The 26,862-nt window shown below is 54.0% G+C and overlaps 1 protein-coding gene across 3 annotated transcripts; it reads left to right on the top strand.

The window, feature by feature from the left end:
- On the top strand, window positions 1-26,484 carry LOC105492856 (acid sensing ion channel subunit 1). 3 transcript variants are annotated; one of them, XM_071071749.1, is made up of 13 exons: window positions 1-560; window positions 1,405-1,782; window positions 2,408-2,603; window positions 19,525-19,617; window positions 19,768-19,918; window positions 20,562-20,689; window positions 20,983-21,139; window positions 21,486-21,542; window positions 22,759-22,912; window positions 23,353-23,444; window positions 23,970-24,049; window positions 24,128-24,232; window positions 24,414-26,484. In XM_071071749.1, exons 2-13 carry the CDS (start codon window positions 1,421-1,423, stop codon window positions 24,516-24,518), a joined length of 1,680 nt encoding a protein of 559 aa, XP_070927850.1. In that variant the 5' UTR covers window positions 1-560; window positions 1,405-1,420; the 3' UTR covers window positions 24,519-26,484. The 3 variants fall into 3 exon arrangements, with proteins under 3 accessions (XP_070927850.1, XP_011758438.1, XP_011758436.1); XM_011760136.3 differs by lacking the exon at window positions 19,525-19,617 and having other exon boundaries at window positions 6-560; XM_011760134.3 differs by lacking the exons at window positions 1-560; window positions 1,405-1,782; window positions 2,408-2,603; window positions 19,525-19,617 and adding an exon at window positions 15,671-16,794.
- Window positions 26,485-26,862: the final 378 nt, after the last annotated feature.

Here is a 26,862-nt window from a genome sequence, read left to right as displayed (position 1 = left end):
GCGCACACACACCACACACCGAGTCACACACACAAGCCATAGGGCCTCGCAGGCAGGGAGACGGCTCCGGGACTGGAGAGAGGCAGCTCCGCCGAAAGCTGCCGCGAGGAGGGGCGAGGCTGCGCGGGGAGTCCTGGGTCCCGCTCCCCGGTCCGGAGCCCCGCGTGCACACCGGCCCAGGGACAGCCTCGCAGACACTCGTAGGCGCGCACGCGCACCCTCTTCCCTCCCCCTCCCCTCCCCCTCCCCTCCCGCCGCCTCCCGGCCGGACGATGGATCCCTGCAGATCCCAGGGCTGAGAGCACCGCGCACCGCGCCGAGCCCGGGCGGACCGAGCCGAGGCGAGCGAGAGAGCGAGCTAGCGCGCGCGGGCGGGCGGACAGATCGGAGCCGAGCGGGGCCGGGCGGGCCGCTCCCTGCAGGGCTCTGCGCGGCGTGCCGCGGCGGCCCCGGGCTCCGGCCCCGGGCCATGAGCTCCTCCGCGACTCGGCGCTGAGCCCGCGACCGGTCCAGCGCCCCAGGACCCGCCGCCGGCTGCCGGCTTCCCGAAGCCCCCTCAGGTGGGTTTCCGATCCCCCTGCCTTTGGCTGCGGGGCTCCTCGGCACCCCGAAGCCAGGACTCTCCTCCCTCTGGATTTCCCTTGCTGCTGGGGCGGCTCGGTGGCTGGGGAGGGGGGCGGGGGCCGAGCAGGGGATCTGACTGCGACGAGAAGCTGGACTGGGGGGGGGGGTGCGTCCGGGGCGGGGACAGCTCGCTGTCATAGGGAACCGCGCCCCCACTCCATACATCCACCTCGGGCAGCCCGCCACCCCCCACTCCCAACATACACACACACAGCCTGCTCTTATTTCAGAACTGGAGACACCCGCAGGTGAGGACTCAGGCTGGGCCCCTCCCCAGAGGTAGCCACCTCCCTGGGGGTTTTTTGGCCCCAGTTTAGCTCTTAGGACCACAGCCCCGTCCTGTGAATACCCATGAGCAGGAGAGGAGCTCCTTACCCCGGGGTCAGCCCATCTGGGCCAGTTTTCATCTCCAGGATGGGGTGGACATTCTTGTCCCAGAGTGACCCCACATCTGGAGGGAACTCCTGCGCCTGCCTATGGGTGCATCAGGACTTCCCCATCAATCTTGGATGACTGTATCTGGGGTCTCCCCGGGCCTGGGAAGCTTCTCTGGGAGAGCATTCTCTTGGCCTGACCTGACCCCCTGTTCCTGTGTATTTGGAGGAACCCTGGATGTGTCCCTTGGTCAGCCACCTCTGGGCTTGCAAAGCAGGGAAGTCTTCTGCCTGAGGAGTGGTGACCTCTGGAGATGAGGATTCTGGATGGGCACATGTGGAGGGGGGGCCCCATGTGTACCTCCATCCCAGGACAATGACAGACTGTCCCTCTCCCCTCCCCCAGAATCCCCTCAACAAGGATGGAACTGAAGGCCGAGGAGGAGGAGGTGGGTGGCGTCCAGCCGGTGAGCATCCAGGCCTTCGCCAGCAGCTCCACGCTGCACGGCCTGGCCCACATCTTCTCCTACGAGCGGCTGTCTCTGAAGCGGGCATTGTGGGCCCTGTGCTTCCTGGGCTCGCTGGCTGTGCTGCTGTGTGTGTGCACGGAGCGTGTGCAGTACTACTTCCACTACCACCATGTCACCAAGCTCGACGAGGTGGCTGCCTCTCAGCTTACTTTCCCTGCTGTCACGCTGTGCAACCTCAACGAGTTCCGCTTTAGCCAAGTCTCCAAGAATGACCTGTATCATGCCGGGGAGCTTCTGGCCCTGCTCAACAACAGGTGGGTGGCTCCCACCCTCCCTCAGCTCTGCTCCTGGAGTTGTGTGAGTTCCAGTCAGGGTGTCTGCCTCCCTAACCCACCATAGAGGCCAGTCAAGCCTGCCCTTTAACCCACCCCCACCCCGAAACCTGCCACTCACAGCAGAGGAGTTAGGGTGCTGCTGAGCACCCAATTAAGGACACCCAGCCTCTGATCCCAGCATAGTCCAGAACAGCTTGACCCCTACCCAGCCTGAGATATGAGACATTGTCACCTTCTCTGGAGTGAGCTTTACCCTTATTCTGGCCACTCTGTCTTGACCTTCTCGTCAGCTGGCGGATGGGCACAGACCATCTTTAAAGGGTAGAGACTATAGTATAAAAGCCACAGTCCCTGCCTTGTCTCTCTGCCCACCTTATCCATGCTTCCTTTCACCCATATACTGGGATGCCCTGCCCCTGGGCAGCCACTACAGATCCTTCTGTCATTTCAGACCCATGTGGTAGATCCTCTGCATGCCCAGCTCTCCTTCCTTGCCTATACCTGGGCCTGATCCCCAGGGCTGGAGGCTGCCCCCATCACCCAAGTTGGGTGTGGGACACTGATGGCTGTACTGACCCGAGTGCCATTCACCCCCGGGCCCCAGGTATGAGATACCAGACACACAGATGGCAGACGAAAAGCAGCTGGAGATATTGCAGGACAAAGCCAACTTTCGCAGCTTCAAACCCAAACCCTTCAACATGCGTGAGTTCTATGACCGAGCTGGGCACGACATTCGAGACATGCTGCTGTCCTGCCACTTCCGGGGAGAGGTCTGCAGCGCTGAAGACTTCAAGGTGGTGAGTCCCCTGGTGTGGGGTGTGAGTCAGCCTGGCCCACAGAGGAGGAGGAGGAGACAAGGAGCAGGCTGGGCCTCTCCAGGTGCTTGCTACTCTGGGAGAGGAAGTTGTGTGTCCTGGGGTTTGCTTCTGGTAGAAGGGGAGTTTGTTCAGCATAGGGACACATTTACACTCACTGAGGGCCTGAGTCTCAGCCTTGCAGCCATGATGGCAGGAAAGAGAGCCTACAGTGCACAACACACACATATATGCACAAACGTGGCCTGACATAGCCACAAACCCACCAAGCTTACCTTCTAGGCCACAGGTGTCAGAGCTGAGCAGAGAGGTGGGTAAGCTACAGCCTTGTTACTTGTAGTGAGGTCCAGGACCATCAATTGGGAGCTTGAAAGGAATGCAGGACTTTGCCACCCCACTTCCCAGACCTACTGAACCAGAATCTGCATCTAATAAGATCCTCAGGTGATTGGAGTGTACACTAAAGTTTGAGAAGCACCGTGAAGGACAAGTAAGGGAAACCTTCTCTTAAATAGCCTGACAGTAACTCCCTCTGTGCCATCTGCACCCCATACATAGACACATACACTGGTTAGGTTCCCTGCTTACCAGGAAGAGCCACAGAGCCAGGGTCTGAGGAAAGGAAGGCCATCAGGACACCCAGTCATGGCTGCCCTGGAGGCTTCCTTTGCATCTTAAAATGGAGATACCCCACAGATGTGGCTGCCTCAGGCCAGCACCTCAGGGAGGGCGTAGGGAAACTGATTTTGGCATCTGATGTGCTGGGCGACCCTGGGCAAGTCACACAGATTCCTGAGGGTTAAGACCTGGACCCGGATGGCAAAGAGACCAGAGGCTCTGGAGCCATGTAGAAACAATAACACCAAATGAATGGACAATGTTCATAACTCTTTCATGTGCTTTCTAGGCTCCCCTCAGTTGCCTTGATACATAATCACATTAGCTCTATTTTACAAATGCATGAACTGAGACACAGAAAGGCAGAATGATTTACCTAAGCTCACACAGTTAGTGACAGGTGACAGGTTCAGGATTAGAACTCATGTCTCCTTAAGCTGAAAATGTCCTTTACTCTTTTAATTAATATTATGGACCCTGGAGTTATTGTGTCCACTTCACATTCTTTTCAAGGACCCTTTTCTCTCCATGCCTACTCAGCTCTCAGATCCTCTCCCTTTTTCCTGCCCATTTTCTCCCTGTTTGCTTGCTTCCTCCTGCAGTATGGGAACATGAACTGTATTTGTGCAGAAAGGATGGCACCATGGTCACGTTTAGTGTTTCTTGCTGTGCAAGACTTCCCAATCTATTTAAGCCTTGCTCTGCAGACCAGTTTCATGGGCCTTTGTCAATCCTGCTGGACAAAGTTTACCTGATCGCACTCTTTACTGAGCCAAGCTGATGGGGAGCTTAGCCAAGATGCAAGAACCACTTCCTTCCCTCTCTTACTTCTTCATAGCAGGAGAGTCTTGGATTCCCCAGAGCTCGAGACCAGAGGGTTCCCAGTCTCACAAGTGATGCTCCCAAGAGTAATAGGACTGTAGGTGAAGGTGGAAGCAAAAGTCAGAGCCCCCTTTCTCCAACACACCCAACATACAAGCAGGAGGGACCCCTGAGAAAGATGGAGAAAATGTATTTGTTTGAGTGGTTTGTAGTGTTGAATGAGGGAGGGAAGTGCTTGGCTCAATCTGAGGAGGTGCTAAGATATAAATCTGGGCACAGTTAGTCCATAGAAAGTGTTCAGTTGAGGCTCCATCTGTCCATCATGTCCAGAAAGATTCCAAGTGGTGATGCTAAGATAACGTTTGGTCAATAATGGAGATGTTGAGATGTGATTGGTCCATGCCGTCTGAGGGGACCATTCTAAGTAGTCAGATGGAGATGTGATTGGCTCACAAAGTTCTGGAGCAGTCTGAGTTGTTCCTCTTACTCTGGGGGAGAGACACACAGGCTAGCACCCTGCAGCCCCAGCTGTGCCCCTTCTTGCTTCTGGGTTGTCAGGGAAGACCAGGTTTTTGCTGTTTTGCAGCCCGTATCAAAGACCTGACCCTGAATTTTGCTGGACCCGAAACTCTCACCCCTCCCTCTGCTCTCTTTAGTTGATTTCATTGCCAGCCCCTCTCCATGTCAAGAGCTCTACCCATAGGGATGTTCCCACACAGATGGGCGTCTGGCCGGAGTCCATGTCTGACACCTCCCCACTGGAGAAGGGCCTGGCAGGCTCTCTCCTCCAGCTCCCCAGTCCTAAGGGCTCCCACACTCCTTGCCTGATGCTCCACCCTCTCCCTTCTCTCCTCAGTCTTGTGATTAACATCCTTGACATTCGCTGCTAGGCTCAGAGGTGTGTTGGGAGTGTGTCTCCAGCCCTGGGCAGATGTAGCACTGACAGAAAACAGCTGTCTATAGGGTCAGGGTCTAAGGGAAACCATCTTGGCATCTTCTGCAGCCTTCAGAGCAGAGGTTCTTCACTGAGGAAAGGAGGTAGTGATGGAAGAGAGACTTTGTGGTTAGGGCTTTGGTTGCTCTTTCAGTGGCTCAGGAAGAAGCTGCTGGGGCCCATCCAACAGGATTGCTGTGGGGATACCACCCCCCACTGTCCAAGACCTTGCTCAACACGTTTGTAAAATATAGTGTGTGGGAGCACGTGTGGACTCTTTTGTAGATTTCTAAGGGCAACCCTCATCTCAACAATAAGAACCCTGTTTCTAAAGGCTGGTTGGAGGAGGCATAAGAAGACAATTCAGGGAGGCTGCTCTGGTCACTCAAAGACCCCAGCTCCCCTGATGAGGATCTGCAGTAACAGGCATATCTCCAGATGTGCTCCTGGATCCAGCTCAACCCCAGGGAGTAGTTGGTGGTCACAGAGCATTTGGCCAGGGTCCATCCCCCAGGTGTGGCTGAGTCAGCTTGGGAGGGTGGGGGTGAATATGGGGAGCCTGAGCTGAATCTGGGAGGGACTGGTTTGGAAATCTTTCAGGATTGAAGAGACAGAAGGGCAGGGCAGGGAGTATCCCCACAGCAACCTGGCTGGGAAGGTCTCAATAGCTGCCTCCTGAGCAACCATAGTGACCCAACTACAAGGCCCCCTCTTCCCGGCCACCTCCTTTTCTTCCTGGTAGGGTGCTTTGTTGCCAAGGCAACGGGGTCTGCGGCTCCTCTCTCCTGCCCCACCTTGAGGCCAGTCAGGCCAAGGCAGGGCAGGGGTTCCATGGAGGGGGGCTGGGGTGCAGCTGTCTGCTGGTGTCTGGGTGGGGGCCAGGGGAGTGAGCACAGTCGCAGCTGGTGCCAGCCTCCAGCTGCACCTTATCTGTCCCTGGCAGTGGGAGCAGCTGATGTGGCCGGAATGCTGAGCAGCAGCAAGGGGAGGGGGCTGGCAGATGGTCACCCAGTCTGCCCTATGCCACCCCCTCCTCCGCTGAGACCTAGACCCTTTGCCTAGGGGAGAGAGAAGCAGGAATTCATTTCTGGGGCCTGAAAGAGAAGGAAGAGGAGGGCAGAGAGTGGAAATGCTGGGGTGGGCGTGTGGTGTGGCTCATAATCTCTCTCAGGAGGGTGAAACTGGGGGACAAGAATCCCTGGGAGGGGTCCACAAGAGTACTTCTCAGGACCCTGGATTGGAGACCAGAATCTCCCAGGGAAGAGGTGGAGTGAATGAGCACAGAAGCCTCCCCCGCAACCCACTGCAAGGTTCCGAAGGGGCCTGGGCATCCCCTGGAGCACCTAGGGAAGTAAGATCCTGCAATGAGAGGTGGCTGTGGGTGGCTGATCCTGGGACCCAAAGTGGGGAGAGAGAGGTCATCTAAAAGCAGGAGAGCCAGGGATGGCAGCGCCTGGCAAGAGCCAGGACTAGCACGGAGCTTCTTCATCTCCAGGTTTCACCCCTCATCCCCACACCCCATGCTGCCCCATAGAAGCTCAGACCAGAAGTCCCTTGGAAGGGCCTGACCTTACTGCCAGGGTCTGCACCCTCCAGCTAGGCAGGGAGTGGAGGGGCTGCTGAGGGGAGAGGCTGCCCAGACTGCTGTGCAGAGAGGGGAAGAGGGGTCTTGGGCAGCCCCACCCAGAGGCCTGGTGGTCTTCAGGGGTGGGAAGGGGGAACATGTACAGATTGCAGAAGGATAGAAGAGGCTGACCTGGAGACAGTAACTTTGGAGGAGGGGTTCATGGGCTTCATGAACTTTGGGGGAAGGGTTCCTGCCCTAGGTGTTCGTGGCTACTGCCTCCTACCTTATCCTTCTCATCTGTTCCTCCCTCCCAGAAAGTGCCTAATCTGAACACAGGCGGATGGAGAGAGGAGACGGGAGCAGAGCCCATTGCAGTTGCAGGAATCCAGTGGGTGGGCCCTGGGTTGGGGTCTCAGATGGCTCCTTTTCCCTCTGTCTCAGACACAGATACACACAAACATCCTTCAGGTAGCCCAGTTTTCTCTCTCACCTCTTCCCCTTCTCCCCAGACCCCAGCCATTTCTGACTCCACCCCTCTCTCAGACTGGCTATCAGCTGAGAGCTACTCTAAGCTAATTGATCTCTGGGCTGCTGGCTAAAGTAATAGGGAATTCAGTAACTAAGTGCCTCTGGGGGCCAAGCCTGGAAGTGGAGGGCTGGTCTTGTGCCTTTGTCACTGCCCAGCCAGTGGAGAACTGGGGTGGCCACTGCATGCCCAGTGTGTCCTGGAGACAGAGGGGGAGGCCCACAGAGAAGCTTGGAATGTTCTGCTGTGGGTGGAGGTTGCTTCTGAGTGTGCTTCGGTTTTGTGGAAAGTAATTTCAAATCTCAGGGGATGGCGAGGGAGACAGAATATTCAGAATGAGAAGCTGGGATTAGGGGAGTGTTAAGCTCCACTGGATTCATTCCCATAGCAGACAGTGCCACTTCCGTGTGCCAGGTCCTGCACTGGGGCAGTGAAGTGCAGCGTGGGAGGTTCAGGGCTGAGAGCCATGGGGGTGATACTAAAGGAGGCCAGGTGGGGTGGGCTTCAGAACAAGGGGGAACATGCTGGGGATGAGCAGACTCTCAACATCCAAGGGGAGTCCTCCCAATCTCCCCAGCCAAACTCAGCCTCTCGGAGAACGCCAGGTTCATAGAATGTGTTGGTGTCTCCCCAGCTAACTAAATCAACCGGCCAATTCTCTCCGGCAAGGGCCATTCTTCAGAGCCTTGGCCAGCCCCTGCCCACCCCCACCCCCAAGCTTTCCCTCACTTGTATGTTTGAGGTGGCCAATCTAGAAGCCTCTACCTTCTGACCTATGACGTCCCAGTCAGGACCCTTGGGTGCACATTCTGGGAGGCAAAGCTGGAAGGAGACAGCAAGAATGAGAAGGGGTGCCTAGCTGGGTGGAGGATGGGACTGGGCATTAGGGCTCCTGGTCTCTATTTTGGGCAAAGTTCCACCTGGCCCCACTTCTTAGCTTCTAAGCCCAATCTCCTTTAAGGAGGTTGTAAGAGTATTCTCTATCGAGGGGCAGCCCTTCCTCTGGGACTCTCTGGCCAAGTGCACACTGCCCCATGTGTAATGGATGTGCAGCGCCAGCCTACCTGGACACAGGAATTGGACATCTTCCTCACAGAATATTTAAAGATGAGCATGAAGCTGCTGTGTATTCACCTTAAAGGGAAGTTCCCTTAAGGAACTGTCAGGACAGACACTCTGCCACCCCAGGCTCTCCAAGGCCACTCTCCAGGGAGAGACAGGGCCAGTTGTGATCTTTCTGAGATCCCATGAGTTCTTGGATAGAAAATGCTTTCCCACCCTTCTGCATGCCCTCTGTGTGACTGACAGTCCTGTGGGCCCAGGAGGTTGGGCTGTGCAGCTTAGTGCTTTGTGTCTCTAGTTGGTGTCACACCAGTATGCCAGGCTGAGAACATCCCTGGGGGTGAGACTGCTGCAGTGGCCTTGGCCCTGGACAGCAGCCGTCTCAGACTTCCTCACAACACCCTCATCACATGTGCGCCCCAAGCGTGCAAGCACACATGTGCACCTCTGTGTGTGTCTGGGGTAGAGTGTGGATGTACAGTGTGAAGCGGAAGCATGTGGAGATATATGGGGGCCCATGCAGCTTGGTGTGTGTGGCTGTGGGAGAAAGCTTTTGTGCAGGCAAACCTCTGGTTGCATGCAGAGCACATACCAGCAAAATTAATCATCTCTTTCAGTTGTGCTTTGCAATTTACAGATTCCCTTTACTTTAGCTCATGTGAGCTTCATAATTCTTGTAGGTAGGAAATTGTTAACATCTTCATTGGAAAGATGAGAAAAATGAGGCTCAGAGGAGTTGTGTGACTTGCCTGAGGTCACACAGCTGGGAAATGACAGAGTGGGACCCTGACTTCAGATCTTCTGAGTCCAGGTTCTTTGTGTATGACTGTAGGAGCAGGAACGTGTTTAGAAGAGGGTGCTCTGTTGAGAAGCAGTGTGGGGAGGCAGGAAGGGCAAGAAAGGGTGCAGAGAAGAGACCTTAGGAATCCCGTTCCCAAGTTGAGTAGGCCTAGTTTTTTGATGCTTCTGTCTTTTCATTGCACCATCAGGCCAAGCGCCTATCTTGGGTGAACCCACCACTGGCTTTCCCCAGGGTCACACCAGGGCAGCCAGGACCTCCCTGAGGAACTCACATACCATTGCATTGCGTACATGCTCAACATCCTTAAATGGGCGTGCAGTGCTGCCTGGCAACCCCACTGCGTTTTCCTGGTCAACTTGCTCTCCCTGATGACTACTGCAAACTTCTCCACTCTTCTCAGTCACCCTTCCTAGCTCCTCTCACCCTCAGCAGATGACCTTGCCTCCCACTTACTTCACTGAGAAAATAGAAGCCTCAGACAAGATCTTGTCCTTCTTCTGGGTACCAAGCCCTAGAAGGGAACATTCATCTTATCTAGGATAAAGTCTCAACCTAGAATTTTCATCTTATTCCCTTCTGCCTTTTTAAGATCTTTCTCTTGCTAATTCTGTCTCTCCCTGCTCTACAGTTGGTCGCTCCTTCTCAAGTGGAACCCCATTGACAATGAAACATGCTGAAGATGCTCCTGTCTTAAAATACATAGCTGTAACGACAGCTAACATATACTGAGCACTTGCTATGTATTGGTCTTTGTGCTAAGATAAAAACTAAAACATATGTGTCTCTCATCTCCACAGCACCTGCCAGCTCCTATAGTGTCTCTGCTTCCCTTCACAAAGTTCCTAAAAGTGATGTGTTTATTTCACTGTTTTCATTTCCTCATCTCTAACTCACTTTCTGATCCAGGCTGCTTTCTTCCCCTGTCATTGCCATTCCTCCTAAATGGTTCTAGCTAAAGCCAGTGGTCACCTTCATGTTGCCAAATCCAGCAACTATATATTTTTTAATTCTTGATCTCTCAATAGCATTCAAAATAGTTGCCCACCACCTCTTTTTTTTTGAGACGGAGTTTTGCTCTTGTTGCTCAGGCTGGAGTGCAGTGGCACCATCTCGGCTCACTGCAACCTCCGCCACCTAGGTTCAAGCAATTCTCCTGCCTCAGCTGCCTGAGTAGCTGGGATTACAGGCGCATGCCACCATGCGTGGCTTTTTTTTTTTTTTTTTTTTTTGTATTTTTAGTAGAGACAGGGTTTCTCCATGTTGGTCAGGCTGGTCTCAAACTCCCGACCTCAGGTGATCCGCCTGCCTTGGCGTCCCAAAGTGCTGGGATTACAGGTGTGAGCCACTGCGCCTGGCCCCCACCACCTCTTTTTTGAACTACTCCCTTTCCTGACGATCATACTCTCTTTGTTTTCCTTCTCTGTCTACCCACTCCTCTGTCTCTTTGCCAGTTCATTTTCTTCTGCTTGGCCATTTAGTGTCATCACTACTCAAGGCTCAGTCCCAAGCTTTAATCTTCTTTTAAATCACAAGAGTACAATGCACCGTATTGTAGCTTGAAGAATTTTTACACTGGTATGTCTTACAGTGTAGTATTTTGCATATTACACTGGTATGTATTTACATTGGTTTAAAACATTTCCAGTAGCCCAGAAAGTTCCTTCAGGCTGTTTCCTAGTCAATGCTACCCCACAAGAGTTAACCACTATTCTATCAGTATAGACTAATTTCACTCGTTCTTGAACTTCCTGGAGTATATGTATCCTCCATACGGTGTATACTCTTTTGTGTGTGTTTGTTTTGTTTTGTTTTGCTTGTGATTATGTCTGTGAGATTTAGCCATGTTGTTGTGTGTGGCAGTGGTTGGTTCTTTTTTGATGCTATATAGTATCTCATTATATGAATATGCCACAATTGATCCATTCTACTGATGCTAGACATTTGGGTTGTTACTAGTTTTTGGCTCTTATCTATAAAGCTACTATGAACATTCTTGTTCATGTTTTTTAGTTGACATATACACTAATTTCTCCTGGGCATATGACTAGCTATGGAGCTATGGTTAAGTCATAGGGTATGATTCTGTTTAGCTTTAGTGGATACTGCCAAATCAGACCTTTTTTCTATTTTTTTTTAACTTTATATTCTATTCTTGGGCAGTCTCATCTTCACTCATGACTTCAATTACCATCTACACACTGACAACTGCCAAATTTATGTCTCAGCCCAGCTCTCTCCTCTTAGCATCAGCTCCAGTCGCCAATTTTCCACTTAACGTCTCTACTTGGATGTCCCTAAGACTCCTCAAGACCAGCATGTGCAAAACCAAAGTCATCATCTTACCTCCCAAACTAGTTCTTTACCTGTGCGCCTGATCTAGTGAGCCACCCCACTGTTCACCCCATCATGCAAACCAGAAATCATCCCTGACACTCCATCTCCCTCACCTGCCTTGACAGGATCTACCAATTTTGCCTCATAAACATCTCCACTCTACCCCTGTTCCAGGCCGTCCCACCACTGCATGTCTCACTGGGCCACTGCAATGGCTCCTCCACAGGCCTCCCAGCAGTCCCTCTGTAGCCTTCACTCTGCAGCCATAGTTGTCTTTTCAAATCAAAGCTCTGATCACGTGAACTCCTTCCATGGGGAGTCTTTAATTGTCCCTGAGCCAGAATCCTCACTGTGGCCTTTAAGACCCTGAGTGACCTGGGTTCTCCCTGCCTTTACCCACCTCTCCAGCTACGCTTGCCCCTTCTCATCTCTGTCCTTCAGGGCCCTTGCACACACTCTGTTCTCTCTCTGGAATATCCTCCCTCCTCCACGGGGGCACGTGCGCACGCACACACACACACACCATTACCTAATTACTCCTCTTTATTTATTTATTTTTTATTTTATTTTATTTGTATTTATTTTTTTGAGACAGAATCTCCTTCTGTCACCTGGGCTGGAGTGCAGTGGTGCAATCTTAGCTCATTGTAACTTCCACGTCCTTGGTTCAAGCAAGTCTCGTGCCTCAGCCTCCTAAGTAGCTGAGATTACAGTCATGTGTCACCATGCCTGGCTAATTTTGTATTTTTAGTAGATATGGGGTTTTGCCATGGTAGCCAGGCTGGTCTTGAACTCCTGGCCTCAAGTGATCCACCCACCTCGGCCTTCCAAAGTGCTGGGATTACAGGTGTAAGCCACTGTGCCCAGCCTCCTCTCTATTCTTTAGACTGTAATTCAAACATCATTTCCTCAGAGAAAGCTTCCTTGATTCCCCAGTCTGGGTCAAGTCCCTCTGCCATTCACTCTGATAGAGCCATATTTTTTTTTATAGCACTTACCATGGTTTGTAGTTAGATATTTATTTTTTTCATTTTTGAATTGATGTCTGTCTCCCCTCTTCGACAGTAAGCTCCTTGAGGGCAGGTCCATGATGTGTTCTCCACTGTGGCAATGAGTAAATGAAAGAATGAAGAAGCAAGGGATTTGGAGACAGATGACCTCATTCCAGCCTCCAGCCCACTTCTTGCTCTCCCTGAGACTTGAATAGGCTGGTGTGGCTCAGTTTTCTCACTTGTCAGATGGGAATGAAGTTTCTCATACCTGCTTATTTCACTGGGTTGTATAAGGATCCCATGAGATAACAATTGAAAACCATGGGCCGAGCATGGTGGTTCACACCTGCAATCCCAGCACTTTGGGAGGCTGAGGCGGGTGGATCACCTGAGGTCAGGAGTTCGAGACCAGCCTCAACATGGAGAAACCCTGTCTCTACTAAAAATACAAAATTAGCCGGGTGTGGTAGTGTATGCCTGTAATCCCAGCTACTTGGGAGACTGAGGCAGGAGAATTGCTTGAAACTGGGAGGCAGGGGTTGCGGTGAGCCGAGATCACCGCACCGTTGCACTCCAGCCTGGGCAACAAAGAGTGAAAAACTCTGTCAAAAAAACAAAACAAAACAAAACAAAAAACACCATGGAGCATTACACAGATGTAAGGGGTGGCTGGAATGAAGAAAGAGATACAGAAAAAGTCAGAAACCACTCAGCACACACTGCTGAAGAGAAGGTCTGGATGGGGAGGGCTGCATGTTTGGACAGAGGGTTCAGAACTGAGTGCAGCTCTGTGTGTGTGTCTGCTTGGGCACCTCTCCAGGGGCCCTCTGTATATGCCCTTTGACATTTTCCTCATCCTCCAATTACTTGAACAAGATGAAGACGAGAAAGAACGTTAGAAGAATAAGCATTTGTTTGAACAAGCATACAGGTGATGGAGGAGAGAGGACGTGCAGTGGGGGGGTGTGTATGTGTCTTGGTGTGTGTGTGTGTGTTGGGGTGTATGTGTTGGGGTTTGTGTGTTGGGGTGTGTGTGTCGCCCCACACCAGGGCTGTGTGTCTGTGTGGTAATGTGCAAGTGTGCAGTGTGGTCTTGGTTGCTGTAAGGGAAGAGGTATTCAGTTGCACCCAACTTACTGTCCTTTGGCGCTGTCTGTGTATGCACACCCTTCTCTTTGCTGGGGCTCCCAAGCTGGAAGCTCTTATTGCCTTTGCTGCTTCCTTCTGGAAATCAATCTACTTCTCCTTCCAAAATATCTGAAGGAGAGGGACAGTGCCCTCTAGTGGGAATGCATGGGCAGCTGCAGCTTCCTCAGCCCAAGCCTCAGCCCACTCCACTCAAGTCTGGAAGTCCTCTCTGAAGCACTTCCTGGGGAATGCAAAGGAGGAGGCCCCTACCCTCTGAGAGCTCAAGATCTGGCAGGCAGGAAAAAGATGCACACAGGAGAGGACACACAGGTTCATGCAGGAGAAGCCTGAGGACAGCAGCTCAAGGTGGGGGGGGTCTCTCCTCATCTCTGAAATGACTTATCTCTGGTTGCCCAGGGTGTTCCTGGCTTTCCTTGCTTCCTGTTCCCGCACATGGTCTCTTGGTCCTGCTCTTTTACTCTTGGTCTCATAGCTGTAGGGCCTTGAGCAGAACTGGACCCTTCAGTCTATTCCCTGGGTGGGCACTCACAGCGCTCTGTGGAGTTGGGGGAGGCTTCTTGGAGGAGGTAATATGTGAGTAGGGTCTTGAAAAATGAGTAGGAATTCTCCAGATGGAGTCCAGGGAAGGCACAGGACTGTGGATGAGCCTTGTGTGTCTGGGGATGGGTGGTGGCGGCTGGATGCTGGCCTGAGGTGGAGGGTACATTGCTTTCAGCTTTGTGGGGCCACAAGAGATGCCTAAATTTTCACAGGAGGCAGTGGGAAGTGAGAGAAGATCTTTACTTTTTTGAGACAAAGCCTTGCTCTGTCACCCAGGCTGGAGTGCAGTGGCACGATCTCGGCTCACTGCAATCTCCACCTCCCGGGTTCAAGCGATTCTTGTGCCTCAGCCTCCCAAGCAGCTGGAACTACAGGCATATGCCACCACGCCTGGCTAGAGAAAAGGTCTTTAAGCAGAATGGTCAGAGTCACAAAACATGGACTAAAGGTGGGGAGAAACTGCAGGGAGGCAGGGAGACCAGTTGAGAGGCTGTTGTTTAGGCAAAAGAGCAGGGCAGTGGCAGAAAGAGGAGGGCAGTGGCTGTTGTTTAGCCCAATCTGAGGGCAGTGGCAGAAGGATGGAGGGGGCGAGAGGTCAAGACTCCGATTCTGGGGCCTCTTTGTCCCTGGCAGCAAAGCTGAGGCCAAAAGTTCCACATCACTCAGTTCTGCTAGAACCTGGCACTCTGCCTCCCATCCCCAACACACTCTAGGGTCTCTGCAAATGGAGAAGGGAAGATGGTGGGAGCAGGGAGGGAGAAGAGAGGAGGAGGAGGGGGAACACAACCTGGGACTAGGGGATGCTTAAGGAATGGGGAGGCCCAAGCAGACCCACCTAGCCCCAGTCTAGCCCTACTGCTCCTCCTCTGGCCCTGCAGAGAAAGAGTTAATCTGCTATACCTCCCTCCCCAACCTTCCCCTCCTCCCCTCAGGTCACCTTCTTGGCCCTGGAGACTTGGCTGGTGGCTCAAGTTCCTCAACCAGTGTCCCTGAGTAATCAGAGCACATAGAGGGACCAGGGGCCTGGGGGCAGGGAATGGTAAATTAGGGGCAGGGGAGCCTCAGAGACTGAGGCCGGGAGTCTGCAAGGCTGAGGGTTTGGCGGGAACCCCAAGTTGGTTCCCAATACTGTCTACCTGACCCAGGTCCCCCTGCCCCACCCCCAGCACTGATCTCAATTTCTTCCATCCACCAGAGAATTCCTCGAACTCCTAAACTGTTGAGGGCTGCAGGGGGCAAGCTGAAAGGGGTAGTGGTGATCTGCCAGGAAGCTTTCCCACTGCAGGAGACAGGGTCCCTCCCCTTAGTGCCAGGAACTGGTCAGAAATGAGTCTGTGGTCAGTGAGAGACTGCTGCTAATGGAACCTGGGCTGGCCCACAAGCCACAGGAGAGTAGGGGAGAGGAAAGGAACCAAAATACAGCTCAGCATAGGGGGTGGGACTAGGGCTGGTAATGCTGTCCTGAAGTAGAGCTGGGGCCAGGGAGGGAGGGGAAGAGAAACAGGGTCGGGGACTGGAATTGGAGGTCTGAGAGAGTGCCTGGTGGTGGGGCACGGAGGGGTTAAGGTATCCCAGAGGAATAACTGGATGAAGGGAGAATAAGGGAGAGGACCCAGAATTGGGATGCGGGCACTGAGGGACATGATGAGGAACAGACTGGAGGATGACAGAGAGCATGAGTATGTGTTATGTGTGTCCTGGGGGGTGGGGACTGTTGTCACTGCAATCATCATGGCAGTGGGCGCAAAGGATGGTGCCGGGTCCCTCCTCACCGGCAGGGGTGGGTTCCAGGAGTCCCAGCCCTAGGCTTTTCCAGGGTTTCCACTCTGTCCTAAACCCTCTCTGTGCTGCTGGAGCGGGTGACAGGAAAGGGGCTCCAGCCCCCTGCTCTCCATCAGCCCTCCCTTTCCCACTGCCATCAATTATTCATCAGCCCAGACACCCGCCCTCCCTGGCAGGGCAGGCTGGTCCTCCTCCCATGCCCCGCCCCAGCCACACTGCCACAGAGGCCCTGGTGAGGAAGGACAGCCAGCCAGGCTGTGGATACCTGACTGACAAGCTGGGTGGCTAGCTCTGCCAGACTCTGCCTGGGGTCACATAGCCTTCCCCTCTGGCACCTTCCCCCTTCCTCCTGCCAATCCCTGGCACCAGGAAGCTCCTGGAGAAAATGCCCATTCGGATCTTCTGCTCTGTGTCATTCTCCTCTGGAGAGGAGGCCCCAGGGCCCTTGGGAGATATTTGGGGTCCCCACCACCATCAGCAGCAGCAGGACATCTCAGAATCAGAAGAGGAGGAAGAAGAGAAGGAAAAGGAGGCAGTGAGGAAGGAGGCCAGCAAGAGGCATTCACCCATGGACTTGGTGGCCTTTGCCAACAGCTGCACCCTCCACGGCACCAACCACATTTTTGTGGAGGGGGGTCCAGGACCAAGGCAGGCGCTGTGGGCGGTGGCCTTTGTCCTGGCACTGGGTGCCTTCCTGTGCCAGGTAGGGGACCGCGTTGCTTATTACCTCAGCTACCCACACGTGACCCTGCTAAACGAAGTGGCCACCACGGAGCTGGCCTTCCCGGCGGTCACCCTCTGCAACACTAATGCCGTGCGGCTGTCCCAGCTCAGCTACCCTGACTTGCTTTATCTGGCCCCCATGCTGGGACTGGATGAAAGTGATGACCCTGGGGTGCCCCTTGCTCCACCGGGCCCTGAGGCCTACTCTGGGGAGCCCTTTAACCTGCACCGCTTCTACAATCGCTCCTGCCACCGGCTGGAGGACATGCTGCTCTATTGCTCCTACCAAGGGGGGCCCTGTGGCCCTCACAACTTCTCAGTGGTGAGTGGGGCCCCATGCCTGCCACAGTACCCCAAAAGTGTCTGCCATGGCTCTCCCTGACTGTCACCTCCTGGGGTTGGGGCTGGGGCTGGGGCTGATGACTGTGCTGCCCCCTCCTCACCTGGCTGACCCAGGCCAGAGCTTACCCAGGAGTCCAGGGCCTGAAGCTAGGCTGATATTCCCAGGTCCATACCAGCACTGCTTTTCCCGTTAGAATCTTGAAACACATCTGTCTTAGTTGGTGTTTCCTCCCTACATGTCCTCCAGTCTCACCTGCCCTTCCCAAGACCTCCTCATGGTCCAGCAGGGCCTGGGACCTTGCTCCATCTGTGAGGTCAACCTTTGATCTGTGGTGGACACCAATGCCTGGCCAGTTGCTCACTATTTTGACTAGCACCCGCGGACTGAAGCTGGGGTGGGTGCTGCCTGGTTTCTGGTGGTACAAGAGAAGGGAGTGAGAGGGAGACAGTAGAGGGGTGGGGACATCCCCCACCACCCCCACCTCACCATGCTGCTTGTCAGCAGCTCCCACAGCAGGGACTTCAATGCATCTTTGCTTGGTCTTCCTGTGCCCTCCTACGGGTGCCCCACCCCCACCAGCTCTGTGTGTGTGTGTGTGTGTGTGTGTGTGTGTGTGTGTGTGTGTGTGTGTGTCTCTGAGGGTAAATAACAGGTCTTTAAGTCATATCCCTCTCCCCAGCTTTAAGTGGCCAGCGACCCTCTTCCTAGGGGAAGCTGTCACTGGGAACTGTCCTCCTGCTTGGCCCCCCACCCAGGGGTCTAGGGCCTTCCCTGCTGGAGGGTCACCTGGCACCCCACTGTCTCTCCTAAGTTCATCTTCCAGGTCTGTCTGGCCTGACTGCTCTCCTGCTCCACCAGCTCCCAGGTACCAGGCCTTCCCTGCCCCACACACCCATCCCTCAGTCCTCCACCCCCTCCCTAGTGTAGGGGCAGGGGGTGTCATCATACCAGTGCATCATGGGATGACTGCAGGCATACAGGGGCCTGGGGGTTTGGACCACTGGGCCTCAGGGAGGCCAGGAGCCATAGGAACGTGGCTTCCTCTGGGCCTGAGGGTAGAGCAGACACTTCTCACCCAGGCCCACCAGGTGGCAGCAGCAATCCACTGTACAGCAGCCCAGTCCTCTGAGCCAGCGCAAGGCAGGGCTGCTAGCCGGCCTCAGACACCTCTAATCCCATACAGCTCTGGATGGAGTGTAGGCATGAGTGTATGTCCAGCCTGGAGCCTGTGGCTGGGTGCCGCAAGAACTGGTCATGGGGCTGGGGATTAGGAGCCCTTGGAGTTCTCTCTTTGCCTCATCCCTAGACCTCACCCACAAAGTGGGGAGAGCAGTATGTTTCCTTTTCTGGAGGGCAATGGAGGAGGCTGTTCTAGGAAGGGGGAAGGGGACAAAGACCCTATTCCCTAGTAACCTACTGCCATTGCGGCTTCAGTCTGGCCTGAAACTCTTTTGTCTGTCCCCTGCTCTGGGCTGTGTTGACTCACCTTATGACTTGTTTTGTGGACTTTGTCACCATCCAGCAGTAGTAAAAGCACGGCCACCCCAACCTGGGGACATTCAAGGAGGCTGTGGGGAAAAGGCCAAGAATAACTGGTTTACTTTTCTCTTTGCAGCTTTTTAATCAGCACTGTGACCAGGGCTGCACTGGGGCATGGAGCGGGGAGAAGACTGGGGAGACAGCCCCCAGGGCTGAGATATCTCCTGAGGCCCTCCTAGTTTTGCAAAAGCATTAACACACGCACCATGCCCTGGGGGCTCAGTCCCAAGTGCTGGGAGAAGAGGTGCTGGTGCTTGGTTGAGCGTGGTCCTTGGCATGGCAACTGGGTCTACTTTCAGGTTCTGCTGATAATAGAATAATGATAGACCCAAGGGGCTAGGGGCTGAAGGAAACCAAAAAACTGAGTTTGGCTGGGCACGGTGGCTCACGCATATAATCCCAACACTTTGGAAGGCTGAGGCAGGCGGATCACCTGAGGTCAGGAGTTTGAGACCAGCCTGGCTAACATGGTGAAACCCCGTCTCTACTAAAAATACAAAAATTAGCCAGGTGTGATGTTGTGTGCTTGTAATCCCAGCTACTTGAGAGGCTGAGATGGAGGTTGCAGTGAGCCAAGATTGCACCATTGCACTCCAGCCTGGGCAACAGAGTAAGACTCCATCTCAAAAAAAAAAAAAAAAAAAACCGAAAAAAAAACAACAACAAAAAACTAAGTTTGGGTCTTGGGGAAAGCAGAATTTTAGATTCCCAGAGTGAAATCTAGGAGAAGAGAAGGTATGTCTCAGAGGCCTCAGGAGCTTGGGCCTGAGGAAAGGGTCCCAAGGAGGGGCCAGGGATCTGGCTATGTTGGGATCCTGGTGATGAAAATGCATATGTCAGGTTCCTGGCAGGAAAAAGACAGCTACCTGATGATTTAGTTGAAGACTTTAACAAAGGGACTGCTGACAGATCTGTGGGCAGGGTTAAGAAAACCAGTGAGAGGGGCTGAGGCAGCGAGCAGTACTATGAAATCGTTATCACTCCTAGGCCAAAGAAGCACAAAAGAAGACAGTGCTGTGTAGGGAGCCCTGACCAGATTTGTAATCATGGAGAGCGTAAGCCACTACTAGAGCTACAGAGGGGCGAGGGCTGGAGAAGGATTCATACCCCAATCTTTCCTCCTGCCTTCTGATCCATTACCAATACCTCCCAACTGTGAAACCCAACTAGAAGCCCATGCAGGTGGCAAAGGAGCTCAGGCTATGCACCCTACCAGGAACAGTTTTCCAGGGCACACAGAGGGCAAGGAAGGGCGGGAAACAGGTGGGAGAGGGGAGCAAATGGAGAACAGGCTGCACAGGAGGAACCGTTCCCAAAGGGTGTTGAGATTCCAACAGCTGGGGTGACTAGGAACAGCCCTTGGTGAGTAGAGGGTGCTGGCAGGACTCAGGCTCTCCACTCTACCCCCGCCAGGTCTTCACACGCTATGGAAAGTGCTACACGTTCAACTCAGGCCGAGATGGGCGGCCGCGGCTGAAGACCATGAAGGGTGGGACAGGCAATGGGCTGGAAATCATGCTGGACATCCAGCAGGACGAGTACCTGCCTGTGTGGGGGGAGACTGGTATGTCACCCGCTTCAGGGGCCCCTCTGCATGGCTCTAGGCCCCAGCCTCTGCCAGGGGATTCCTGGGCTTCTCTGTGAGACCCGGGCAGGGCCCGGGCTTTCCCCTTTCCCCTCTCCCCCCAGCATCTCACCATCTCCATTGCTGACTCTACCTGACTTCCACACTCACATCTCTCTGGCTCCCCATTCCTGGCTCAGTTACTCTCCAAGGTAACCAGCCATCCTTTTCCATCAGCGCCACCACCACTCTATAAATAACTCCCTCTCTTCTCAGGCTGCCTGCCTGTCTGGTCTCGGGGGGCCTTGGGGCAGAGAGAGATGGGGGAAAAGGGAGAAAGGGAGGGGGATAAATGGAGAGCATCTGAAACAGTGACACTCTGGGAGAAAGTATTTGAAACACCAAGATGCAGCGCAGAAGCCAGGTAAGAAAAGAAGTGTAGAGGATGCAGGGGTCGTCAGAGCAGCTCAGAGCTGGTAAACCCAGAAGGAGGCTGGGGGATGGGCTAGGACCCTATAGACTTCCCCCACCCCAGTCCCAGTGTATGCTGTGCTTATTCCCAGGAGATGTAGGATGCCCCCAGGTCTGAGGCGGGTTAGGGAGTCAGGAGTCCTCCCAACTCACACACCCCTCATTCCCCTAGACGAGACGTCCTTCGAAGCAGGCATCAAAGTACAGATCCATAGTCAGGATGAACCTCCTTTCATCGACCAGCTGGGCTTTGGCGTGGCCCCAGGCTTCCAGACCTTTGTGGCCTGCCAGGAGCAGCGGGTGAGAGGGCCATGGGAGGCTGGTCCTGGGGTGGGGTGTTGAGGGGTCCAGATGGAGTGGTGGGCAATCAAGCATGGGAAGGACAGGTGAGTGAGGACCTGGGTGGTAGTCTGGCTAGTCCGAAGCATGAGTGATCGAATGAACAAGAATGCTCTGTAAACTCTGAGACCTTCAGAGGCTACAGAGAGAGAGAGGGGCAGAACTCCAGAGATCTGCATCTTGTCAGAGGAGTCCATCAAGCTGATTTGGGGAGAAGTCCCTGCACTCCCCCAGCTCCCCGGCTTTCCCAGCAGCTCATCTACCTGCCCCCGCCCTGGGGCACCTGCAAAGCTGTTACCATGGACTCGGATTTGGATTTCTTCGACTCCTACAGCATCACCGCCTGCCGCATCGACTGTGAGACACGCTACCTGGTGGAGAACTGCAACTGCCGCATGGTGCACATGCCAGGTCAGGCCCAGGGCTCCAAGCATACTCCTGGGGTCCCTGGGCCTTTACTGCCCCTCACTAGCTCCCCATCCGTATCAATCTCCCAACCCCAGTTCCAGCCCACTCCATTCCACACCCATCTGGCTCTTGTCTCTCTGACCTCAGTTCCTGCCTGCACCTCCAGGGATGGGTGGGAAGGGTCTAGAAGGTATAGACTGGGAGTGAGTCACTTCTGGGGCAGCGTGGGGGCCCACCAGTCCTCCCCTCCCATCCTCTCCCAGCTTACACCTTCTAGGCCTTTGGTAATACCACCATCACCAGACCCCTTGAATCCCCATCCTGTATCATTGTCTTTTCTCCTCTGTAGGGGATGCCCCATACTGTACTCCAGAGCAGTACAAGGAGTGTGCAGATCCTGCTCTGGGTGAGCGCCCCTGGCCTGGGGCAGTCTGGGGGAGGGAAAAGGTGCTGCCAGCCATGTGCACAGGAGTTTCAGGTCAAGCTCCCAGAAGTCTCACATAACTCCTGGACTGGGCTGCACCCGCTCTTGTGTCTGATACTAAAGCTGAGAATGGTCAGGCATGGTGGCTCACACCTGTAATCCCAGCACTTTGGGAGGCCGAGGTGGGCAAATTGCTTGAGCCCAGGAGTTCGAGACCAGCCTGGGTAACATGGTGAAACCCTGACTCTATGAAAAATACAAAACAAAAATTATGTGGGCATGGTGGCATGTGCCTCTAGTCCCAGCTACTCCGGAGGCTGAGGTGGGAGAATTGCTTGAACCTGGGAGATGAGGTTGCAGTGAGCCAAGATTGTACCACTGCACTCCAGCCTGGGTGACAGAGCAAGACCCTGTCTCAAATTAATAATCATAATCGGCCAGGCGCGGTGGCTCACGCTTGTAATCCCAGCACTTTGGGAGGCCGAGGTGGGTGGATCACGAGGCCAGGAGATCGAGACCATCCTGGCTAACACGGTGAAACCCCATCTCTACTAAAAATACAAAAAAATTAGCCGAGCATGGTGGCAGGCGCCTGTAGTCCCAGCTATTCAGGAGGCTGAGGCAGGAGAATGGCGTGAACCTGGGAGGCGGAGCTTGCAGTGAGCCGAGATCGCGCCACTGCACTCCAGCCTGGGTGACAGCGAGACTCTGCCTCAAAAAAATAATAATAATAATAATAAATAAAGTTGAGAAAAGCATCTTCAGAGGACCCTATGAAAAATGAACAGAGGTCACCTTGGAATGGCCTTCATCTTCTTTCATCAGCCCCTCAGCTGGTTGACCCTGGAGGGTCCTGAGGAAATGAGATATAAGAGTAAGAAATATCCATGGTGAGGCTTGGTGAGAATTAGCTCAAGGTGGACACAGCTGTGAGGGGGCAGCTGGGGTTCTCCTCACTCTTCTAGTTCTCTCCATCTACATCGTTGGTTCAGTGGCCTGCAGGGTTCAGCAGGTAAAGTCCTCAAACATGCCTCAGGCTGGATGGTGAGGTAGGATGTTGACAGAGTTTGGCATCCAGGCAGGTCATGGAAAAAGAAAGGGGCCCAGGGTTTCTCTGGGCAGAGCTAGGATGTGCATGCGGGAAGGTGCTGGCAGAAGGGCACCACTCAACTGGGACCTCTCACCTGGCTGAGTGCAGACTTCCTGGTGGAGAAGGACCAGGAGTACTGCGTGTGTGAAATGCCTTGCAACCTGACCCGCTATGGCAAGGAGCTGTCCATGGTCAAGATCCCCAGCAAAGCCTCAGCCAAGTACCTGGCCAAGAAGTTCAACAAATCTGAGCAATACATAGGGTAAGGGCTCTGACTGGGTACAGCAAGGCCCTTGGGTTGGGACTGTGGAATGGATGAGTGGGGTTTGATGGGGGCGGGGGCTGGCAGGCAGGGGGAAGTTGAGATAACACGGGGAAGGTCCAAAAGGCAAGCAAAGAGTCTAGGGTGGGTATGCAGGGAAGATCAGGCCAGAATAAGCAGGAAAGCACCCCTTTCTCTTCCCTCTTCATCCTCATTGTTGTAACAGTAGTCACTTTATACTTAATACATACTGCATATGGTACAGAACATTTCTCCCTATATGCCATCTCATTTAATCCTAAAAGGCAGGTATCTCCATCAGCATCTCATTTTATAGATATGGAAACAGATTCAGAGAGGCTGCCTTGCTAAGGTCACCTGGTTAGTAAGAGACAGAGATATGACTTGAACCTAGGTCTCCTCCCCCAACCCCTGTGCAGGGAGAACATCCTGGTGCTGGACATTTTCTTTGAAGTCCTCAACTATGAGACCATTGAACAGAAGAAGGCCTATGAGATTGCAGGGCTCCTGGGTGAGCTGCTGATGGCACCTGTCCCCTTCCCATGCCATGGGCATGGCATGGCTCCCTATCATCCAAAAGCAGGGTGCTCACTTCTGTCCCATGAGGGTCCTCCACCCCAGAGGCCCTTCCCTAAACCCTGTTGTCTTGGTAAGTGGTGAGGGAAGGGAACTGAGCCTTCTCTTAGGGCAAAGTGGAAAAGAGAAAAGACAGGACTGTGGTCATGAGGGAGGCGTAGGCATGGAAGTGGAGACTATTTTATATGCTCCTAAAATCGGCCCAGAAATTAAGAGTTTTGTGGTATTTTGTAAACGATTATTTTTCTTGAAAAGCACCTGCTCGTTTTAGAAAGGTAGAAAAACGCAGAAAAGCATAGAGAAGAAAATAAAACTTCCACCCGAATCTGGCTTTGCGATCCTTCTGTGCGAAGGCTGCCAATCTCTTTGAGAATACAACTTGCCTGCCCCAGTCCCAGTAAACCCTGCTGCCCCCACGGCGTCCTGACCCCACTGACCCCCCTGGCCCCTGCCCCCGCAGGTGACATCGGGGGCCAGATGGGGCTGTTCATCGGCGCCAGCATCCTCACGGTGCTGGAGCTCTTTGACTACGCCTACGAGGTAAGCGGGGGCGGGGCCCGGCGCAGGGCCACGTGGGGGCAGGGTCCAGCCCGCCCACCTGCCCCGTCCCGGTCCTAGGTCATTAAGCACAAGCTGTGCCGACGAGGAAAGTGCCAGAAGGAGGCCAAAAGGAGCAGTGCGGACAAGGGCGTGGCCCTCAGCCTGGACGACGTCAAAAGACACGTGAGGGAGCGAGCGAGGGCGCCCTCCAGCCCGCCCCTGCCTCCACCGCCCCAGGAACCCCTGTCAACCCCCGCCCACCCGCCTCTGCCACCACCTTCTCTCCTTTGTCTCCTGAATGCCCCAGCACTACCGGAAGCCCTTCCGAGGGATAACCCATCCCTGTCCTGTGCCCTTCCCCTAGAACCCGTGCGAGAGCCTCCGGGGCCACCCTGCCGGGATGACATACGCTGCCAACATCCTACCTCACCATCCGGCCCGAGGCACGTTCGAGGACTTTACCTGCTGAGCCCCGCAGGCCGCTGAACCAAAGGCCTAGATGGGGAGGACTAGGAGAGCGAGGGGGCCCCCAGCTGCCTCCTCACATCTGCCCTGGGGACTCCCCACACTCCGGGGCAGATCTTTCCTCTTGTCTGTGGTAAGGAAGGAGTCTTGACCATAGAGTCCTCTCCCTGCCTCTATCCCATTCTTTTTACGTTTAACAAAACTAATCTAAGAAAGAACTAAAAAGGGAGAACGGGGCAAGGGACCTCAGGCTGCCCCTCTCTCCATGCTGCCTCCCCTAGCTCCCAGCCTGAATTCTGTCTGTCTAGCTGTCTGTCATCTGAGTGTCCACCTACATTCTGCTGCCACCAGTCACCAAAGGCCCTTCCCAGTGAGGGGTGGAAGGGATCCCTGGGGTCTGGAATTTGGCCCCAAACCAGAGAATGTACCTTAAGGGGGAGGGCTAGTGTGGGGGAGGGAGGCTTCCCCAGCCTTAAGAGACCCTCTCAGCCCAGTGACTGTCCCCAAACCCAAGTCTCCTGGCAGGAACTAAAACCTCTGCCCCACTCTTTCACACCATGTGGAATCTCATGGGGGTTGGGGATCCCCTTAAGAAGTGGTAATGGGGTCAAGATGCGGCCCTGGTGCTGTAGGCGACATCCTGATACCTATAAGTTCACCCCCACCCCACAGCTGCTGGAGAGAAATCCCAAGAGGCAGCCCTCCCTCACCATCCCACAAAAGACCTGGCTGGTTAACATCCAGCTCAGGGAGAAGGGCACTGGTGCCTAACCTCACTAGTCCCTCTCCCGGAGGCCCTTGTAGAGGGCCACGTCCATAAATTTTCTTATGGAACTCTCCCACATCCTCTTCTCCAACTTCATTTGCTTCTCTCAACAACCTCATCTGCACTTTCTATTTCTATATGATACAGACTCTATATTGCTATATCTCTGTATATACTTTCCCCAGCCCTGTATGTCTCCACCCCATCCCCTCTTGTCTCTGAGAACCATTCTCCCACCCCAAGTTCCACCTTCTATGTTTCTGCCCCCTCCCTGGTCTCTGAATGCCTTCGCCTGTATAAAGAGTTGGACTCTCTCCCCTGGTGTCTGTACTGTGTACACACATCCCTCTGAGAAGCACAAGGAGACGACACGCGCATTGTAACCTTTGCACTGTCTCAGTGGCGACAAAGGAAGCTGTGAATCACAAGCTCTGCCTCTTTCTGGCCTCACCCTCTCCCCCAACCCGGGCACCCTCGACCCTCCCTGCAGCCTTAACATTCTCTTCCCCTGCTCCTCCTATCCCATTGCCCTTTGCCCAGCTGACAGTAGCATCCCCAGGGAAGGGGTTGCTGTAGAGATAGCCCCCACCCAGGGGATGGAGGTCTGCCCTGGACACTAAGCCAAGTGTGTCAGAGACAGAAGGGAGCTGGGGATTGGTGACTTCTAAAGCTGGGGCAGTGGGATGCTAACAGGCAGAAGCTGAGGTCCTCAGTCAGTGGCCTTTCCTCCTTCTGGGTGCCCAGCCCCCTTTCCTCACCTGATACCCAAGCCCACCACTTTTATTTTCTGGTGAGGTGGGTTTGGTAGGAAAGAGAGGCCTAGAGGAGGAGTTGAAAGCTCTGCTGTTGTCCCTCCCTATCTTAATGAGAGACAAGTGAGGTGGAGGGCCTGCCCCCTCCCTCCACCAGACACTCCTTCCAGGCCTAAGCCCCAGCCCCTCTCCAGGCCTTCCTTCCCCAGCTGTGTCTTGGTCTTCAATCCCAGAACAGGACCTGTGAGCAGGTCACCTGTGCATTGGCCTGGAGCTGGAGAGTAAGGCTATAGGATCTTTGGAATCTCTTGGTTCCTGGGAGTTCCTCAGAGATCATACCTCCCCAGAGGGAAGCAGGAATGAGGCCAAAAAGTGTGCATTGGATAGGGGAACAGCAGGCAGGGCTTTGGGTGACGCATGCCTCTGGTCTAATAAACTGGGTTTCAACCATCTCCTCTTCAGTGTTGTTCACTTATTTGAAAACATATTTAGGTATTCTCACTAAGTGCCTAGAGCTGAGCTTGGTTTGGGGCCAAACAATTAAGGGATGAGTAAGGAGAAGGTTTGAGTAGGGAGACTGTGGTCCTCCTGGGATGGGACGGCTGACCATCGTATCAGGAATAGTTTGAACCACTGGGCAGGGAAAGAGGGAGGAGTCAAAGGCAACAAAGGTCCAAAACAGAATCCCCATCACAAACAATGCTTTAGAGAGAGAGCAGAGTCAAAATTCAAGATAAACTGGAACTTATTATAAAATCTGGAAGCAGGCTGGCACGGTGGCTCACGCCTGTAATCCCAACACTTTGGGAGGCTGAGACAGGCGGATCACT

This window comes from Macaca nemestrina, chromosome 10 (assembly GCF_043159975.1).
Source record: "Macaca nemestrina isolate mMacNem1 chromosome 10, mMacNem.hap1, whole genome shotgun sequence".
Taxonomy (NCBI): Eukaryota; Metazoa; Chordata; class Mammalia; order Primates; family Cercopithecidae; genus Macaca; species Macaca nemestrina.
The sequence above is the reverse complement of the archived record's forward strand: the minus strand, read 5'-3'. Positions and strand labels throughout refer to the sequence as shown.